This window comes from Mustela erminea, chromosome 9, assembly GCF_009829155.1.
Source record: "Mustela erminea isolate mMusErm1 chromosome 9, mMusErm1.Pri, whole genome shotgun sequence".
NCBI classification, from domain to species: Eukaryota; Metazoa; Chordata; class Mammalia; order Carnivora; family Mustelidae; genus Mustela; species Mustela erminea.
Genome location: NC_045622.1, coordinates 38,019,844 through 38,032,292, shown reverse-complemented (window position 1 = coordinate 38,032,292; position 12,449 = coordinate 38,019,844). Strand labels below are relative to the sequence as shown.

The 12,449-nt window shown below is 40.7% G+C and overlaps 1 protein-coding gene across 7 annotated transcripts in view; it reads left to right on the top strand.

Annotated features, from left to right (window-relative positions):
- Window positions 1–4,172: 4,172 nt before the first annotated feature.
- The window catches only part of CEP295 (centrosomal protein 295), a 53,644-nt gene continuing 45,367 nt past the window's right edge, over window positions 4,173–12,449 (top strand). For 5 of the 7 annotated variants that reach the window (XM_032359145.1, XM_032359148.1, XM_032359147.1 and 2 more), the window contains exons 1-3: window positions 4,174–4,372; window positions 8,112–8,239; window positions 9,281–9,481. In XM_032359145.1, coding sequence (XP_032215036.1) covers window positions 4,237–4,372; window positions 8,112–8,239; window positions 9,281–9,481 — 465 coding nt within the window. In that variant the 5' untranslated portion in view covers window positions 4,174–4,236. Of the gene's footprint in view, window positions 4,373–8,111; window positions 8,240–9,280; window positions 9,482–12,449 lie in introns of all 7 variants that reach the window. The other 2 variants (XM_032359150.1, XM_032359146.1) reach the window with 2 other exon arrangements.

The following is a 12,449-nucleotide window of genomic DNA, read 5'->3' as shown; positions in this document are numbered from 1 at the left end:
GATACACCCCAAGGGAGCAGTGGGCAGGACAGCAGAGAATATACTGTCTGCAAAGAAGCAGTGGGTAGGGGCTGTTTTTAAAAGGAGAAGATGAAGAGTTATGGCAACGTATGGAATTCTGCCTTGTTTTGGTAATAACTGTGCCTGGTTGTAAGTAGCCCATTGGTACGTTAGGACCTGTGGATATTTTTGAGGTGGGTCTCCTGATGGGCCTGTCTGTATTCAGCCGGGGGTGGGGGGTGTCCCTGTGGACCCTCTCTACCTTCCATCACTCAAGCTTGTTTGCCTAAAAGTACCCTCTATGATTCCCTTTATTCTGGATTTTACTGCAAGAGTTAGTGAGGGAATCCCCTCCTCCCTCCGCCAACCACCACTATAATGCCAGCCGCTCGTACTGGATGGTTGTGGACAAAGACTCATGTGAACTCAGAACAGTGAAGCTCTCAGCATCTGAGAAGTGTTGAAAACAGCTCCAATCTTAAAAGCCTCCAGCTGCATTTTGAGGAAGGGTAGCATCACACAGCAACCAGTCACACTGAAGTCATCACTGTGTTGGGCAACTCTTCCACTTGATTCCTGCCTACCAACATTCATCCCCAATGGTAGAACAATATTCAAGAAGGTAAGCGTAAATACCTCTCCCTAAGCCTACAAAATATAAAAGGACCTAATTAAAAATGAAACAAGATGGGATTGGGAGGGAGACAAACCATAAGTGACTCTTAATCTCACAAAACAAACTGAGGGTTGCTGGGGGGAGGGGGTTTGGGAGAAGGGGGATGGGGTTATGGACGTTGGGGAGGGTATGTGCTATGGTGAGTGCTGTGAAGTGTGTAAACCTGGCGATTCACAGACCTGTACCCCTGGGGATAAAAATATATTATATGTCTATAATTAATTAATTAATTAATTAAATTTTTAAAAATGAAACCCAGAACACCTATGAATACATAGAAAAAGGGTGTTTTTTTTGGCTTTTGCTCTGTTTTTGTCTCCTGTGCTCTTAAATAAATGTATAAAAATAAAAGCCCAAAAAACCCTAGCATTTACTACATGCTTTGTGCCAGGCATGTCTTAAGACCTTTAAACCTTACAACTGCCTTTTTAAAGATGAGGAAATTAACTTTCGGGGAGGTTCAGGAACTAGCTCAAGGTCTGAGTTGTTAAAGCAGGTATTTAAATCCAGGCAGCTGGACTCGAGGCCCAAGATCTTAACTATTCTTTGATACTATTTGCCAAGATGCCCAGATGTTGCTTGCCTATGAGAATTTAAATATAAAACTATAGTCTCTTACCATTTACAGAAAGAAACAGAAACTCTCATTCAAAGCAGTTTAAATAAAAAGAGGGATTTAATAGCTTCTATCAGTAAGCTGGAGAGTGGGGGTGAATCCAGGGACTTGAACACAGGATTCTCTGTGTTTGCAATGCATGTCAGTTTCATTCTTTCAGATTACCTTGTGGGGGACCGCATGTTGGGGAAGCTTCAGTTTCATATTCTAAGATTAGCCCAGAGAGGATAAAATTCATCCCTCCTGGCTCCAGTAAGAAAAATTCCCGTGAAAGATTCTGATTGGCCCAATTTAGCTCACGTGGCCTGGAGGGTTGGGACTACACTAAGTTACTAGAGAGAAAATACAACATAGCTGCTGTATTACATAACATGGCTATACCTCTTGGTAGCTTACAAAACGCTCTCATGATTGAACCACCTGTGAAGAGGGCACACGATATTTTAGTACAAGTAGTATTAAAATAATGGTGATGGATTCAAGATAGCTACAAGTTCTTTGTCACTCTCTCCGTTGAGGGATGTGGTTCATCTTCCCTCACTGAAATCTGGGGGCTTGCTCTATGGTATTTATCAAAATGAGGCTGAACTTACTGTAACTACTTATCAGTTTTGTCTTTGAAAGTCCCTGCACCTTCTACTTTCTTTCTCTGGGAAAGCTCACATTGAGGATATTCCCTCTTAAATCCAGCTAGTAAGAAATCAACCCACAAGGAAAGGCCACAAGAAGGCATTCCATTCAACAGTTCCAGCTGAGCTTTCAACTGACACAGTCAATGCCAGCCATAAAGAGTGAACCATTGTGGACGTTCTAGTGTGGTTTGACTGACAACAACAGAGAATCAAAACAGAAACTAGGGCTCATTGGCTTAGGGCCCTGCAGCTAGAAATCTCAGAGTTGGGATGCTAAACCAGATGTTCTAACTCTAAGTCCACTGCGCTTGCTTTGATTCTTTATTGCCTTCCATTAAAGGCAGAACAAACCTTAATTCAAAGTCTCCAATTGTAGAATTTCTGCCCAGGATGCAGGTTGGGGAAGGGAAGCTTATCATTCACTCAGCAAACATTTACGAAGATTTATGTGGCCAGCATCTGAACAAATGCACTACTGGTTCTTGAGGAACTGAGTCTAATCAATAGAGAGCCCCATAAATAGCTCATTTCAATAAGAACTGGTAAGTGCCATGATGGAAAAGGTGCAGGGTGCTTTTGAAAAACAAGGTGGACACTAAACCTAGCCCACAGCCTGAAATAATGGGCACATCTTTTGTTGGGTGTAAGAGGGTATCTCTGAGTCTATGTTGAGGATGTTGAAGACTATATTTAGAATAAATACAATTGTCCATCAAGATCAATGTGAACTGGAAATGGGGAAGGCACACAGGGAGGAAATATTCTAGTATTTAGGATAAGGACAGGAATTCTAGCCCTGATTCTACCCTTCACTTATATGCGCTTTTGACCAAGTCACTGAATTCCTCCTTAATTCATCTTTGTTGTTTGCAAAGGTGAGGTGGGGTCACACTATCTCTTCAGGTACTTGGGCAGTTCCTTTCTCCAACTCCCTTTAAGTTTTGATGTTCCTTAGGGTTTGGTCCTTGTTCATTGCTCTTCTCACTCTGCAAATCCTCACTAAGTGATCTTATCTACGATGGCTTTGGTTGTCACTCATACGGAAATGATACCCAAGTCTAAATGCCACCCCAGTTCTGTGGGCTGTCTACCACTGTAGTCATCTGCTTACTGCACATCACGAAATGTTCCACACCTAAGTCAAGTTCAGTATGTCCAGAGCTGAGCTCATCACCTTGCCCACTTAACTGACTCCCACTTCTGCTTTCTCCCTTGGTTGGTAGCACCGTCTTTAACATTGTTAGTAGCCTGTGAGGTTAACTTCACTCTCAACTTTTCCCTCAACCTCACATGCAATCCTTTTGTCAGTATTACTAGTTTTACCTCCTAAATATTTCTGCAATTCATCCTTTGTCTATATCCCATAAATAGTTCATATTCAAAATATTCGAAGCTTAACTCGTTACTCCCCCTCCCCCCAAACCTGCTCCTATTCCTGAGTTCTAGCAGGATGCTATCCCCATCCACTCAGTTGCCAAATATGGAACTTAGGCATCATGGTTGATTTCTCCCTCTCCTTTGCTTTCCATAGCCAGGTAGCTGCCAATTTCTGATGTTTGGCCTCGTTTGCAATCATCTTTCACTTCCTATAGTCGTATCCTAATTGGTTTCCCTGCCTTCAGCCTTCATAACCTCTGGCCTCTTCTCCACCACCATGCCAAATCTCATCACGTCAGCAACTTCCCTCTTCCCCCCTCCCCATATTCTAATTCTTAGATTCTTGCCATGTTTTACCTCCAGCCTACAAAATCTAGGATGGGAGCCTTAATGCATTTACCCTTGTCTCCCCTGAACCTACCACACTGTACTTGGCACATACTAGTTGCTCAATAAATATGAACCTGCTCTCATCCCTTGATTATAGTTTATAGTAACTGTGACATGGTGCAGATGTATCAGACCTCCGGAGGCACAGACTGTCACAATATGGTTCACTGCTGTATGAGCCGGAGCCCCTTGACGAACGCTGTGACACTGCAGAAGAACAGAACCAAATGAATTCTACAGTCAATGCACAAAAGGACACCCATCCCAAGGCATCTTCATAATAGGGCCTAAAACTAAAGTCACCCTCAACTCTCTGGGCAAATATTTCCCCCTTTCCGGACCTCTGTCTCCTGACGTGTAAAGCAGGCACAGTGAGAGAGAAGCAGAAACCCTCAGAGCCTCGTTAGGTATGAGAAATAATGGACCGCTACGTAGGGCTTGGCGTGTGCGCGGGCTTTTCCGGCGCGGCAGTCCCAGCGGCCCTCGCGGGAGGCGGGACTAGCCCGATTCCCGCCGCTCGGCCCCGCCATTGGCGGGCGGTTTGAATGACGGAAGTGACGGGAGCTTGGCGATGGCTGCCCCGCAGGCGCACAAACGGCTGCTGGGAAGCTGGTGGGCCGCGGGCGTCTGGGAGGTCTCTGTCTGAGCTGCCGTTCCTGATTCCGGGCCCCCGGTTTTCAGGTGAGTGACGGACGAGCCGGCTTCCCGTGGCCCGGGCGTGCACAACCTCCCGAAGTCCAGGAGCTGGGGGGTGTGCTCCCCAGGGAGGGGATGCCGTGAAGGCGCGGCGTCGGGAGCGCGGCGCAGCCCGGGCCCTGGCTGGGGTCGGGCTGGCGGCGGTAAATAGTGCGGGGAAGGGGGGTGCCCCCCGACGCAGACCGGCTGCTTGCTGCCAGAGGCTGCTCCTGGGCTTTAGGCGCGTGTGGCCTTGCGCGCCCTCCCCAGGTGGGGTCGCGCGGGGTCCTTGGGCTTCCTAACCAGGGCTGGCCGGGAGGGCCTCCGGGCTGCTGCCGCAAGCGCTTCGCGAGGCGTCCAGCCCGCTCTTTCCCCAGGGCCCCCAGCCCACCCGCCGAACTTGTCCTGAAACCCGGGAGCCGTTTAAGAGCACTGCCTGGAATTATTTCTTGCAGAGAGCGAGCGTGCTTTTTTGCTCTCACCTTTAATTCCTCAGGTAGTTAGTCGTGCCACAAGCTGAGCTTTTAAAACAGTGGGGAACATTTGAGTCCTTAATCCTTAGAGAGTATTTGGCAGTTTCATATTAAGTCACGTAATCATCAGAACAACCTGTTGGGGTAGATGTTGTGATTCCCATTATATAGTTTAAGAAAGCGACACCACAGTAACTTAAATGACTTGGTCAGTATTTTCCTGCTGTAAATGGTCGTGATGAGTCTTGAACAGAGATCGTCTAAGTTCAGTATTTTGTGATTGTGATATGCCAAGTGCTGTTTAATTCTCAGGACAAAATCTTAAAAGGTGAGTTAATATCATCTGTTCCTGGGTAGTATTAATACACAGAATTTAAAAATCCATACTGATCTGAATAAATGGCTTAATAAATGAAAGAGGGAGCAGGGGAAGCTCTTCCTCACAGTAGGATTCCAGTTGGTAAGTGTAGAAGGAATAGTGACAATAGAATATGCTTTTCGGTTAATGCTATAGTTAATGCATCAGACATTAACATCACCAGTAGTGTTAAGACACCATAAGGTAATTTAGTGCACTAAGAAATGGTGTGTCATCACTTCTTTGGTGTTCTTGCCAAAAATTTGTAATCTTAGTCTAACCACAAGAAAAGATTAAGCAAATCCAAATTGAGGGACATTCTACAAAGTAACTGGCCAGTATTTTTTAAAAGTCGGGAGGTTGAAAAGAAAGGCACGGACTGAAGAACCGTCCCAGATTGGAGAAGTCCAGGGAGACATGACAATTTCGACAGCTGTGAGAATGTAATTCACAGACCTTCAGTTTCTGAAATCCATTTGCATGGATGCTTCCCCAGGACTGTTTTTGGCCAATGATAGAATATGGCATGGACATTCAGGCAGGCCTATTCCTTAGAAAGTAGGGACTTTTCCTTAACTCTGGGAGGTCTTACTAAAGACCTTACTGGGTAGTCATCTTGCCAACTTTCCTGTCTTCCATTCAGTGTCATATTTGCATGGAAGTCTGAATGCTCCCTCTTTTTACTAGCTCCCTCATTTTCCCTCACACAGGCATTTCTCCTAATAACATCTTCGGAGGTTTAATCCTGTCTTGTCCTCTGCTTCTTGGAGGACCCAGAATAACACAACAGTCGAAAGCAGTGGGATGTCCTTGGATTGGGTCCTGGTCCAGAAAATGGATGTTTGTGGGATACTTGACAAAATTTGAATAAAGTCTGTAGGTTAGTTAGAAGTATTGTGCTAGTGTCAGTTTCTTGGTTTTAATCATTGTGCTGTAATTGATGTTTAGAGACACTGGGGAAAGAGTAGATGGAAATTCTAAATCTGAAATTATTTCCAAATAAGTTAAAAAAATTAAGGAAGTTATATGCAAGAGAAAAATTACTCTGCCACATCTCAGGAGGTAAAAGTAACAAATCTATGTTTCCTTATAATCCCCAAGCAAATGAGATGATAGATACGCACAACAATCTGAAAAGACAGGTTTTTTCCCCCTTTCTTATTAAGGTATAAACTTAAAACACACAAATCTAAGTGTTATCATTTGGGGAATTTTTACATAAGTATACAAGATGTGTAATCATAACAGAGCAAAATGCAGATCATCTCTAGCATCCCTGCAGGCTCATTTGTGCCCCCTTCTAGTCATTAATCTACAGAAAGGTGACCTCTGTTTTAACCCTTGTTTAACAAGACCAATCATGGGTTAATCTTGTCTGCTTGTTTTTGTAGATTGTGTAAATGGAATTTTACAGTATGTTCTCTTTTTTGTCCTTTTTTCCCATGATACTTTCTCTGAGATTTAGCAGGAATTAGTTTCGATAGTTTCAATATGAATTCAGAGACCTTCAGAAAAATTATTAAGACTGAATTTAACCTTGGTCATTTTCTCTTCTTTGTTCTGTCTTTCCTTATTCGTCAATCCCCACTAGCAAAAGATACCATTTTAAACAAAATTTCCTCATTCCACATGTTTTAGCATATCAGAAAGTTAGGAGCCACATGGAATAAGGAAACCAGATTCTTCTTTTTAGTCTGGCATTAGATCCTGTCACTTAGGTCAAGTCCTTTAGCACAAGAGGCCTTTGATTCTTCATTATAAAATGAGGAAGACAGTCAGCACTTTAACTGCTGTTACTTACTGGAAAAGATTTTCAGATGAAAGCAATTATTTCTTTTGGGCAGAAGAGTCTGATTGTCCCTATTAGATAACTTGAAGTCCTTATAGCCCAAAACAGTATCTGTCCATAGTATGTGAAATACTGCCTGATAGTTGTTATTTGTTAAATTAACTTGAATATTAAAATAAAACTATAACCTCTGTCCTTCAGTTCTTAGCAATCTAGCTAGAAAAGTCAGAGTGTAATTGATGGAAAATGAGGGCAAAGTAATACCAAGACAGCATTAGATTGGTCCCCACATTGAGTGTGAAGATAATGTGCATTCTGGGTGGGCAAGTCAGGAATGAGATGGTGGGTAGGTGAAGCAAAAATTACTAGAGGACAGTTTCATGAATGAGTGGAGCTTCAGCTAGCTTCAGAAAGATGTAAGTATCCGTGTTGTAATCTAGAGAGGAGAGTGAGAACATTTGAATGTCAGTGGCATTAATAGGACCTAACACCTGACTCCTGTGAGCAACACAATCATTCTCAGAGAAGTTTTTAAAGTGGTCATTGATCTGAAATAAGCACACCATTGTAATTATTAAAGAATTGTTGAGGGGTTGATGTGATTCCATAAGATACAGTGACACTTGGTCATCAAGTTATAAACAATAGACTGGGAGTTGAAACTGGGGGCTAGGAGCCCTTTGCAATTGCAGCAGTCCTGTTGGTTGTGAACAAGTTCTCAAAGTTCTAAAGTGTAAAATCATCATGCTGAAAACATTTATTCTTTGCTAAAACACTTTCTTAAGTCTTTGTGCTTTTCTACATTTAATGTAGCTCTGGAAATCCCAGTAGGAAGTAAGTAAGGTCCCAGATACTGTAGGTAAACAGTACTCTGCTGTCAGGGGCAAAAACTTTTTCAAGTAATTCTGGTTCACCCTCCACTTGACCCCGTCTCCTAATTTGAGAATCATCGACTTCAGTGCTGAAGTTAATAATTGTAATTTGAAATATAAGTTGGCCTCAGTCTACCCAAATTATTTTGTGTATATATAGTCCTTTAAATGTCAAGTAGTAAATGTATTTTAAACGTTGTTCTGATCTTTGCTGCCCTGTTTAAATAGACTTTTTTTTTTTTTTTTAATTCAGAAACTTTAAAGTACCTGGAAATGAAAAGAAAGGTAGGGAATGCTGGCAAGCTGAGATTGAGTCCTAATGAGGAAGCTTACATTTTAAAGGAAGATTATGAAAGACGACGAAAACTAAGATTGCTGCAGGTAAGATTCATCTGGAACAAGATTTCTAATTCTTTGTCTTCCCCAAATTATTTGTGTTTTTATTACAGTAGAGAATTCTGAAGGTTGCACTTAAAACCCTTTTCTGGTTGTTTAAGAGCCCTGGTTCTTGTGTACTAACAAATTTAGGAAAATTTGGAAAAATGGGCTGAAATGGTAAACAGATGAAGAGTTTGAAGATAGGGATTATTTGACTTGATAATTACTGGAAAATGGCTCTTTAAACATTTTCCAGACAACATGTTACTGATGAAGGTTAGAGTAGGAAGATAAGAATGGCTTTGAGGAAGACTTGCTGGAAAGATTATTAGGTGCTGTAACATTTATTAAGAAGTTGTAGATTATTTTCTAGAAGTCTTTTCAGAGTAATATAGTTAAGCCCTTGTGAAGCATGTTTTAGGTGCCATTCTATCTAAAATTGGGGATGATATACCACAAATATGGACATCTCATCTGGCTCTATCTATACGTATCTGGGCTAGACATTTTATTCTTTTTAAATTTTTTTTAAGACTTTGTTTATTTGAGAGAGAGTGAGCAAGGGAGAGAGAGAACGCGAGTGGGAGGAGGGTCAGAAGGAGAGGGCGAAACAGACTCCCCACTGGGTGGGAGAGCCTGACGAGGGGCTTGATCTTGGGACTCCAGGGTCATGACCTGAGCTAAAGGCAGCTGCTTAACCAACTGAGCTGCCCAGGCACCCCTGGGCTATAAATTTTATTGAACATCCTTAGCAACTTAAGCTCTTAACAGTTATTACGATGGTAATGGTGGTCCTGTTGGTGCTTGGGTTGAGGAGGAGAAGACAATAGCTAATAAGTTAGAGAACTTTAGAAGTAGTCTTGAGATCTTAACTTTTTTACATTGCTTGATTTTCCACATCACGTGGGCCTTATCTAATATGACTATTCGGGAGAATTGATACACCTGAGGAGAATTCATTTAAGTTCCTATTTCCAAATAGCTTTCCAAAAAAACTTGAAGTAAGCCTCTTTTCATATAATCTGTTAAATATGCATTCTTTAGGTTCGAGAACAAGAAAGGGGTATCGCTTTACAGATAAGAGAAGACATAAAACAGAGGAGAAATCAGCAATTAACTCGTTTGGCAGAGGAACTAAGGACAGAATGGAAAGAATCACAAACTCAGAAAATAAAGAACTTGGAAAAGCTATATTTGGCAAGTTTAAGAAGTATGGGAGAGGGACACCAACATGCCAAAGAAAATGTGAGTGCTTATTTGACTACCTGTCTGGTAATGGGTATGAGTAAAAGTTGTTTGTGGTATGCATGCATGTATAGGGTTTGTTTTGGCCAGCCTGAACTTATTTATGTTTTCTGTGATTATTTTTTTAAATTATAGTTGACATTCAGTATTATACTAATTTCAGGTGCACAACATAGTGGTTCAGCAATTACATACATTATGCAGTGCTCATCCTGATAAATGTAGTTACCAGCTGTCAACATGCAAAGTTATTACAATACTGTTGACCATATTCCCTATGCTGTGCTTTTCATTCCTGTGACTTATTTCAAAGCAAGAAGTTTGTACCTCTTAATCCCCTTCACCTATTTCACCCCTCCTTTGCCTGCTCACCTTTGACAACCACCAGTTAGTTATTCTCTGTTAGTTGGTTTCTGGTTTTTTGTTTGTTCATTTGTTTTGTTTTTTACAAGTGAAGTCATAAGGTATTTGTCTTTCTCTGAATTATTTTACTGAGCACATTACCTATAAACTCCATCCATACTGTCGCAGATGGCAAGATCTTTTTTTTTTTTTTTTTAATGACTGAGTGATACTCCATTGTATATATACACACCTTATCTTCTTTATCTGTATATCTGTCGATGGACACTTGGGCTGCTTCCATAATTTGGCTATTATAAATAGTGCTGCAACAAACATGGGGGTGCAGGGGCGCCTGTGTGGCTCAGTTGGTTAAGCATCTGTGTTTGGCTCATATCTTTGTTTGGCATATATCTTTTCAAATTAGTGTTTACATTTTTGGGGGCTGAATACCCATTCTAGATCGTTCCCATTCTAGATCGTTTGGTATTTTTATTTTTAAATTTTTTGAAGAACGTCTGTACTGTTTTCCACAGTGGCTGCACCAATTTACATTTCCACCAATAGTGCAACAGGATTCCCTTTTCTCTATATCCTCACCAGCACTTGTTATTTCTTTTCTTTTTTATTTATTTGACAGAGAGAGATCACAAGTAGACAGAGAGGCAGGCAGGGGGGGCGGCGGGGAGAGCAGGCTCCCTGCTGAGCAGAGAGCCCGATGTGGGACTTGATCCCAGGACCCTGAGATCATGACCTGAGCTGAAGGCAGAGGCTTAACCCACTGAGCCACCCAGGTGCCCTGTTATTTCTTTTTGATACTAGCCATTCTGACTGGTATGAGGTGGTATCTCATTGTGGTTTTGATTTGCATTCCTTTAATTAGTGATGTTAATCATTTTCATGTGTCTGTTAGCCAGCCATTTGTCTTTTTTGGAAAACTATTCTGATCCTCTGCTCATTTTGAAATTGGATTATTTGATCTTTGTTGTTTTTGGTTATATGAGTTATTTATGTATTTTGTATATTCATGCATTATCTGATATATCATTTGCAGGTACCTTCTCCCATTCAGTAAGTTGGGCTTTTTGTTTCTTTGTTTGTTTTGATGTTCTCCTTCATTGTGAAAAAGCTTTTTAGTTTGATGTTGTCCCAGTTGTTTCAATTTTTGCTTTTGTTTACCTTGCCTGAGGAGACGAATCCAGAAAAATAAAGCTGACTGATTCTAAGAAACTGCTACTTATGTTTTCTTTTCATAATTTAATGGTTTCAAGCCTTATGCTTAGGTCTTTAATTCCTTTTGGGTTAATTTTTGTGTACGTTGTGAGAAAGTAGTCCAGTTTTATTCTTTTGCTTGCAGCTGTCCAGTTTTTCCAGCACTATTTATTGAAGAGGCTGTCTCTTCTTCATTTTATGTTCTTGCCTCTCATTGCTGATTAATTGACCATGTAAACATGGATTTATATCTGGGCTCTCTGTTGTTGACATAGAGACATGGATCTCTATGTCTGTTTTTGTGCTAGTGCCATACTGTTTTTGATTACTATAGCTTTGTAATACAGTTTGAAATCAGCAAGTGTGATGCCTCCAGGTTTGTTCTTCTTTCTTAAAATTGCTTTGGCTATTTGGGGTCTTTGTGGTTCCATGTAGCTTTTAGGATTATTTGTTCTAGTTTGGTGGAAAATACTATTGATATTTTGTTAGGGATTGCATTGACTTCATAAATTGCTTTGGATTGTATGGACATTTTAACAAATGAGTTCTTCCAGTCTGTGAACATTGAATATCTTTCCATTTATTCATATCATCTTCAATTTCTTTCACCAGTGTTTTTTAATTTTCAGAGTACAGGTCTTTTCACCTCAATTAAATTTATTCCTAGATATTTTATTCTTAGTGATGTAATTGCAAATGGGATTATTTTCTTAATTTCTTTTTCTGCTGCTTTGTTATTAATGTAAAGAAATGCAACAAATTTCTGTATATTAATTGTGTCCCGCATCTTTACTGAGTTCATTTATTATAACAGCTTTTTGGAGGAGTCTTCAGGGTTTTCTATATGTAAAACCATGCCATCTGCAAATAGTGACAGTTTTATCTCTTCCTTTCCAGTTTGGATGCCTTTATTACTTGTGTGATTTCTGTGGCTAGGAATTTCAGTACTATGTTGAATAATAGAGTAGACATCCTTGTTTTGTTTCTGATCTTAGAGGAAGAGCTTTCAACTTCTCACAGTTGAGTATGATGTTAGCTGTAGGTTTCTCATAAATGGCCTTAATTATGTTGAGATATGTTCCCTCTGAGCCTATTTTGTTGAGAGTTTTTATCATGAATGGATGTTGATTTTTGTCAAATGCTTTACCTGCTTCTAATGAAATTGATCTTATGGTTTTTGCCCTTTGTTTTGTTAATGTGAGTTGTGGTTCTTGAACCATCCTTGCATTCCTGGAATAAATCCATGATTGTGGTGAATGATCCGTTTAATGTATTGTTGAATTCAGTTTGCTGATATTTTGTTAATTTTCACATCTATGTTCATCAGGTATAGATGGATCTGATTTTCTTTTTCTGCAATTTTTGTCTGGTTGTGGTATCAGGATTATGCTGGCCTTGTAGAATGAATTTGGAA